Source organism: Triplophysa dalaica, chromosome 17, assembly GCF_015846415.1.
Source record: "Triplophysa dalaica isolate WHDGS20190420 chromosome 17, ASM1584641v1, whole genome shotgun sequence".
Taxonomy (NCBI): Eukaryota; Metazoa; Chordata; class Actinopteri; order Cypriniformes; family Nemacheilidae; genus Triplophysa; species Triplophysa dalaica.
The window spans coordinates 10,130,478-10,138,673 of record NC_079558.1 but is presented as its reverse complement, the minus strand read 5'-3'; the positions used below and the strand labels follow the sequence as shown (position 1 = coordinate 10,138,673).

Sequence of the window (8,196 nt, the reverse complement as noted above, 5' to 3'; positions counted from 1 at the left end):
GAGGTTTGTGAGATGTCTGTCTGCAGTGACGCAAGCTTTGGCTTGGGACTGATCTCATCCTTTTAAGTCAGGCTTATGCTCTCAGAGCCACCTGTCTGACAGAACAGTGTCATCACATGTCATCACCCTCCTGTCTTACTTTCTTCTGAACAACACGGAAGAAAATCAATATTCTCTTCAATATTTAGAGCGCATGAACTAAGATATAAATAAATATTAGAGCATGTGTCTGTTAAAAAATAAGTGCTTTTATTTAATGGCGCTTAAGGAATCATGTTTTATTCATCAGGTTTAAACCTCAAACAAGGAACCGTAGCAGAACAAAAACATAGCAAAGTAAAAAATCTTGAAGTTTTTCGTTTATTTTTCATTAGCAAAAACACAAATCCTCATTGTCAAGCAATGCCTGTAAAATAATTGGCACAGTTATCTAAACCAAGGCCATATATTAAACAGAAATATGGGTATCTTAAAAAATGCATTCCAGCGACAACACTAAATTACATTTATTTTGAAAAAAGTTTAAAAACAATGCCTACAAATATGATAATAGGCCTATTTAATAATTAAAGAACTAAAAAAAAAGTCACATTTTTTAACTGACAATCTCATTGTCATGAAACTCAGTGGAGAACATGGCGTGAGAACCCAAGTGCAGGCAGGACTCAGACGTGGGGTAAACAAGGATATTTATTAACAAAGAAATACTAACAAACAGGTAAAACAAAGACCCACGATGGGGGAAAACAATACAGGGATAAATATACCAAGATAATAAACAAGGACACTGTCTCAATAAACTAAGAAAACAAACACTAGAGACAAACACTAAACTGAACTAAACTAAACTACACTTACAAGACAGGAACTCGGGAGACAACAAACTTGAAACAGCAAGACTTTGATGGGCACAGCATTCAACTACAGGAACAGACAGGGTACAGCTTACAGGGTATCATATACAATGAACGCGCACAGGACAATGAAACATGAGGACTCTTATAGGGAGACAAAACACAGGATAATTAATGGGGACCAGGTGAAACAGATGAAACACTAAGGGGAAGCTAATGACACGGAAAGGGTGGGAAACACAGACGAGACTAGGGGAGAGTATGGAAGGCCAAAAGGTCCAAAATGTCTCTCCCCACATGAAACAGGGAATTCTGTTTTGGTTCTGCCTCAAGACCAAGAATTAGCCAGACAAGATGGGCAGAACCGTGACACTCATTAACAACATTTATTGTCATTCTGTAAACATTCAAAGATGGGCTTTGGAATTAATTATAAATGATTCTACAATGAGAATAAATAATATATAAAAATATAAAAATCAATTTATTCATCAAAATCTATTACAGCTGAAGGTTATTGCACATTGACACAAAACTGTGGTTTTGACACTTGATCAAAGTAAAGGTACAACAGTCCTCTACACACATTCCTATTATGTTTCACACCACTAAATTATATAACACTGTCACACAGACCAGACGTATACATCAAAATGTGCTTAGCAGCTGTGTACACTTTGTATAAAATATATTACTTGTGGCCCTTGTTTTGTAACGAGAATAGGTGTTTTACAATTCAATATCTTTATAGCTTTGTAAGGTAGGTATCCATATTTTCTGTTTTTGGGACCCTATTTGTATTTAAAAGGATATAGTTTACAAAAAAATCATTGGTTACTCACCCTCTTGTCATTTCAAACATGTATTACTTTCTTTCTGCTGCAGAACACAAAAGAAGATATTTAAAATAACTGGCACCCATTCATTTAAAAAACAATAAAAAAAGGTTGCCTACGCTGTTCAATTACCAACATAGTTCAAAATATCAGATTTTGTGTTCTGCAGAAGAATGAAAGTCATGCAGGTTGGAAATGACGACAAGGTGAATAAATGATGACAGAATTTAAATTTTTGGGTAAACTATCCTTTAAATAAAAATGGGGATCCAAACACAGTAAATATGGATACCATTAAACCTACAAAATTTGCTTTAGGATACAAATTCCTTGTTAACAGTATGAAGAATATAATTTTAAGCACATGTTGATAGTATTTATGCTTTATACACAGACACAACGCTATTAAATGTATCTTTATGTTCTCCTTTAAAAAACAACTTTAATATATCATTTTCAATGATTGTGTTTAATAACCTCAACAGACATCTTTAACCATCAAAAAGCCGGGCTTCACAAAGCTCAAGTGGCCATATTGATGCGCCACCAAACACCTCAATATTACTTTCGGTCCAGGCCACCACATTCCCAGGCATGTAGGATGAGCAGTTTGCCATAGAGATAATGTCAGAGGAACGCAGAACCCGATCCCAGATGTTAAAGTGGCTCAGCTCACCCACAAAAGCCTGGTTGGCATCAAAACGCCCACCCACTATATCCTGTAGAGGCCATAAACAACAGGCCTTGTTTAAACAACAACAATAATCACTTACAGTATATTCACTTTTAAATGATTTGCATTCGGATGCTTGATCTACTGCAATATTGATTTCTGTCTGATGTCAAGTTTAATTTAAAATGTTTTAAAGTCCATTAATCAATAAATGGAATAAGAATACATGTAACTGAAAAAAATTCTAATAATTACCATTTTAAAATCGACCAAATCCTAACTGTGCTAATTTAATGTAATGATTTGTCATCATTATCAATTTAAAAAAATGGGGGGGGGGGCTGCAGAAGATAGTTATGTAAAATTTCTGATTTTATTCTCACCTGCTCTTGGCCAAGGATAATGACTCCACCAGGTTTGATTGGGTGCCAAGGAGCGAGGTTCTCACCTGAACCCAATTTTTGGCCATCCTGGTAGGCTTCCCAAACCCCATCCCTAACAGTCCAAGTGATGCAGACATGATGCCATCTCCCATCACCCAGTGATAGAGGCAGTCGCGCCACCTATTTAAAATAGGATGGTGTTAACAATATAGTCCACCTAAAAATGCTCAAACCACCAGTGGTTATGCCTTCCCAGGTGAGAATGAGATGTGTGAGATCCAGTAAAGGTGAAGATTATTTGTGATTAGAGTTTCAGTCTGTCCCTAAAAATAGCTATTGTAATGGCAACAGAAGACTTAAAATATAACACATACATTATTATTTACTTTATTCACTAATTCTTTGAATATCACTTTATATGTAAAGACAGGAAATATGTGTGTTGATACAGGGGTGAGCAAACAATGGCAGACAAAAGTAGATTTGCAATTTGTTTTTGACAACATGGATTAAAATGTGAAAAAAATGCTTTTCTTAACATGTCGGTTGTGTACCTTGTCATTGATGATTAGTTCTGGTGGGTTACTGTCCCATTCGATCAGTACAATCTCATTTGCCTGCCCTGGCACTCCATAAGAAAAAGGGGTTCCAACACCAGGGGTTCCAAGGCTTGCACTTGACTTAAGCCACAAGCAAATAGTGAAAGCGTACATTTCTGGCAAGCTTCTCTTCACTTTTCCATAATGGTAATTTGTGCGTAGAGGAAGAGAGATTTTGAAGTTCTCTGGTGACTTGAATCCAACTTCCCCTGCAAAACAATTTGATTCTAGATTGATTCAGACCTATGGTAAAAGTGACCACAACAAAACAACCCCCTGAGCACTGTAAATCAAGAAAGCCAAACATTTCAGTATAAAAGAAACATTTGTTTTTGTTGCTAACAATGATCCACAATCAATGTAAATATGCAAGAGAAATAAGAAAAGTTTTGTGCAAACCATTCTCAAGTTCAGAAATCCTGTTGGTGAGAAGATTGAGGGCATTATCTGTGCGTTGGTGATGAGCTACAGTTTCATTATATAGCTGCGACTTCTCTGCCTTAAGTTCATTGACCTTCTTGAGCAGTTGATTCTCCAGGTCCTCAAGTCGACGCTGCAGTAGATTTCTCAGGTCATTAGGGAAGGAGGCACCAGAGATGTTGGCTCGCATTTGCTGTTGCTTTAAGAAATCAAATAAAAATGTTTGATGTGGATATACAGTATAAGTAATAGCATAAGATATTTGCTATAAGGGATTTTAAATAATTAAAGATCCAGTGTGTCATTTTTTGCTATTATAGTGTCGGTTTATTGACAGAATGATTTTATGAGCTATTTCTATCTACATACTCGCGGTTCCCCTTGCTTAGAATTCGCCATGTTGTTTCTACAGTAGCCCTAAACAGACAAACTGCTCTGAGCATGTTTTGTAAATATTATGCCCTTCAGCAAAGAAGTTGAAAACATGACAACACCTTAGTTCTGTGGCAGCCAGAGTGCTTCGTAAGGGGGGGTGGAGTGAACCCTTGGTTGCAATTTGTGATTTCACAGCTCGATGGCACTAAATTTCATGCAGAGGACCTTTAAAGGTATATTTCAGGCCAGAAACAAAATTTCCCCATGTTTTTCTTACCCTCAAGGGATCCAAACTGTACATGACTTTCTTCTTGAAGAATAATGCAGTCGAAGTTAAAATACGTATAATTTTATTTCCAAGCGTACTAATAGAACAAAACGAAAAATGTTGCTTTCGTCACTGGAACTTACTTATTTGACACAGGCAGTATCTTAGCCTGCGTCATTTGCCAGAAAAACAAGCCTCTGGTTCACACGCAGCAGAGGGATAATGAAAGCTTGACATTAACGTTAATAGCGATATCAATATGGAGATTTCTCTTAAACAAACATTGATACGCTTCAGAAGACTTTTGTTGAGAGCCGTGTCGAGCAGTTCTTTGATCGATGGATGCATTTTTTGGAGCTTCAAAAAATGTACCACTTTTCACTCACATTCTACTGCTTCGAAAAAAAAGTGATATTGGTATTATTACTTCAGTTGCATTATTCTTCAAGAAGAAACCATATTCAGTGAGGATGCCTCGAGTATGTCTTGACTGAAGTATTCCTTCAAGTAATTATGCCCCATTAAATGCTTGGTTATTTCAACAAGGGTTATATTACTTTGTTTTGCATTGTTTGACACAAGTTAATTTTTTCAGTCAGTTGGAAGTTTACCATAATATGTAATTTATGAGCTTGCATGTGAAAACCTATAAAATCCTTTTACAAAGTGTGAAGAACATCCTTTGAAAATATATCTTTAATATCAATTGATTAAAGGATTAAAATCCTAGCGAAATTAATGGTTGAAATCATATTGATGCTTATTATTTCATAGATCATGGGACTTTTGCTTAATTTTTCAAAGCCAGGGTCATATACAGTTCATGGCGTATGCAAATCTGCCCATTCTTCACAATTATGTCTGTATTGCCAGAAAAATCAGATCAGATACATGTTAATGGTTACAGTAAGGGATATTTAAGTGACACATTCCAGACACTTTTGGGACATCCTATACCTTAAAGGACATTTAAAGGACAGGGATGTACTAACTAACTAATGAGATAATCATTGTTAATCTTCAACGCCTCCATATAATTACCAAACTAGAGAGAAACATTCAGCACAAGTGCACAATTTAATCTCTATATGTACCACATGCAAGACGTGACAAAACCACTTATTTAATGATATACAGTATCTTACCTCAAGATTTTCTAATCGATCTTTTAGACTCTGCATGGTCTTTCCAAGAATGTCAATGGTGTCATTGGAGTCTTTAGGCACATCGTCCATCGTTTCCTTATTGCTTTCCCGAAAATATTCAGAATCAGTCTCACATCGTGACAGTTTAGACGTCAGCTCTTTTATCGTCGCTATGTGATTCGCAATCGTCTCCTTTTGTTGTAATATTGTCAGTCGAAGCTGCATGACAGTGTTTCTCAGTTCATCCTCTTGAACCGTTGCGCTCTGAACAGGCGGAGGTCGCACCGGACAACTTTTATCCACGTCAATGGGGATTGCAGTACACAAAAAACGTTCTCCCTTCTCATCTTGTCCATAGACAACTTTTACGCACGTAAATGCATAGACGCACAAAACCCCGGCGGCAAAGTGGAGCATTTTCTATAGAGATAATAGCCTGTCGTATTGCTGCGAAGTTCACTGATGAGATGCAGGCGAGGGAAATATGATTTCTTACCTTAAACTTCACATGTCCGTTAAGTTTTGTGATAAAAAAAAGACAAATTGCATTTAAAGTACTGAAGCCACACTTACGTCTATTATAAAGCCGTACTATATTTTAATTTAGCCTGTACCTTGCACATCGACTGTCCACTGACTGCGGGCGCACCTCCAGATTCGTTTGTGGTTGCGCGCGCCGTTTAGCTTATTCTTTCAATGACAGGTGCGAATAAACTGTTTCCTTAACTAAAAAGAAGTCACAGTTAAAATACTTTATTATCAGCGAGGGCGAAACAACTGGTATGTTTTTGTTATTTTGGGTTTAAAAGACGAAAAAAAAATATTTGAACGTCGCGACATAAACGTTAGGCTACGAGTCGTGCGCACGAATGAACTGGATTGGCTATACGTCAGTGGCTCTTTAAGAGCAGTGATATAATAACCTTCTAAACAAATAAAGTAAGCTTATAAAGAAAGAAAGTAGATCCGCAAATTAAGCAGTAAATGGATTATTGTTTTAAATAATTCTGCACTGTATACATGTATTGCGCAGTAAAAGTAAACTATTGGGTTTAAACAAAACAAGATACTTTAAGGGTGAGGTCAGAAAAACGTTTCATTGTCTTTGTAAGTAATAAATAAAGCACTCAGACCCCAAAACTCCCCCACTTCTCACTTTTAAGTTTTACCTGCATGTATATGGATGTTGACAAGATGGAGTTAAGTGAGATTCATTTTACAGATCACCTTGAGAGGTCAGGTCATCTGCAGTGCAGTAAATATCATAACGGCATTTTAAGCTTACCAAGGATGTCTGACCTAGGGATCAATCGTGATTTTCTGTTTACTCTATGGCCATGCAGAAAAATGCACATATCCATCCAAATATTTCAAATATTTATAACCAAATGCCCTCTGAATAAATCTATAAGTAGAAAAAACACGGTGCTTTCCAGACTGGAGGTTGAACAGGATCGTGAACTTGGCTGTCGACCAGAGGTACTGCAGAGAAAATTGATGCTAGGAGCAACTCAAGCACATACTGCTGAGGCTTCCGAAACATACCTACTGGTTGCAAAAAATAAACTGTAAATAGGGCTCATAATAAATACTGTATTGGGATTAGTTCTGCTGTGGTGTATACAATGAAAATAATTAGAAAATTTGACCAAAATCATATGACTCAACATAACATCATTTCTTATTATCAATTTTTAAAGTTCAAGTCACTCTCCATGCTGTAACTATAGACAAATGTAGGCTAAATTACTGAGTGCTAATAATAAAATATGTTCAGAAGAAAGAGGGCCCTCAAAATTATGATTCATATTGTCTACAGGAGAAATATAATGAATGGTGAGTCCATTTGTACTTTGTGTGCTTTTGTACTGTGTAAACTATACAGTACAAAAAATGTTTTAATCTTAAAACTATAATGCATCCTCTTCAAGAGCAGTAGCCTATGTTGCCCATGACTAAAGCTCTTAAATGACTTCATGTTTCTAAAAAAACAGTGAATAAACAAAACCCTTTATACAAGAAGTAAGTTATGAGACGAGCACACAGACACACACTCGTGCATCTCACAGAGAAAACCCAGGAATTAACAACGGTGTGTATAACCTACACTCATTAAACTGAATAAATGAGAGCTCTGTTTATGATGGGAACACATTTGCTCTGAATATGTGACCTTCTTTAGAGACTGTTGGGAGTGAGTCATCAGATTTCCAACAAACATGCAGTAGCTGTGCCTTTCTTCTAAAATGTACCACTCCCAGCCAATTTTCTTTATTTTTTTACAGCATTTACTTAAAGCAGTTTTAAGGCTTCCTTTCCTAAATTCAACATGTTCATTTGAAGTGTGTATGCATTATTTAGAATTAAGCTCGCTGAACAAAACAGACCTTCATGTCGTCTAACAGATCTCTTGACAAAATAGTGTGCACATGTAATAGATACATGTGCCTGGCCCAAAGTTAACTTTGTGTGTTGATCGGTCTGCACCAAATAATACATAAAGCCTAATTATATTGAATGTAATTAATATACATTTATAAGAATATCTTACTGAATAATTGTATTTAATAAACATTTTGTTGATTTTTTTAAATAAACAATTTAATGTGTAACTTTGGCGCACTTAAGTAAAGGTTCTACTGG

General features: G+C 36.2%; 1 protein-coding gene across 1 annotated transcript; it reads right to left on the bottom strand.

Annotated features, from left to right (window-relative positions):
• Nucleotides 1–1,846: 1,846 nt before the first annotated feature.
• Nucleotides 1,847–5,970, bottom strand: nptx2b (neuronal pentraxin IIb). Its single transcript, XM_056771778.1, has 5 exons — nucleotides 5,554–5,970; nucleotides 3,745–3,964; nucleotides 3,301–3,554; nucleotides 2,747–2,926; nucleotides 1,847–2,409 (listed from the first exon to the last, which is right to left on the bottom strand). The coding sequence occupies exons 1-5, from the start codon at nucleotides 5,968–5,970 to the stop codon at nucleotides 2,182–2,184; spliced, it is 1,299 nt and encodes a 432-aa protein (XP_056627756.1). The 3' UTR covers nucleotides 1,847–2,181.
• Between the last annotated feature and the right edge of the window lie 2,226 nt (nucleotides 5,971–8,196).

What these genes read in the sequence shown, in the direction of transcription:
- nptx2b (XM_056771778.1), bottom strand. Translation starts at nt 5,970, where the DNA reads ATGCTCCACTTTGCCGCCGGGGTTTTGTGCGTCTATGCATTTACGTGC. An exon ending in ATCGATTAGAAAATCTTGAG is followed by an intron (nt 3,965 to 5,553) that starts GTAAGATACTGT and finishes GATTTCTTAAAG; the next exon opens with CAACAGCAAATGCGAGCCAA. An exon ending in TTATCCTTGGCCAAGAGCAG is followed by an intron (nt 2,410 to 2,746) that starts GTGAGAATAAAA and finishes TGGCCTCTACAG; the next exon opens with GATATAGTGGGTGGGCGTTT.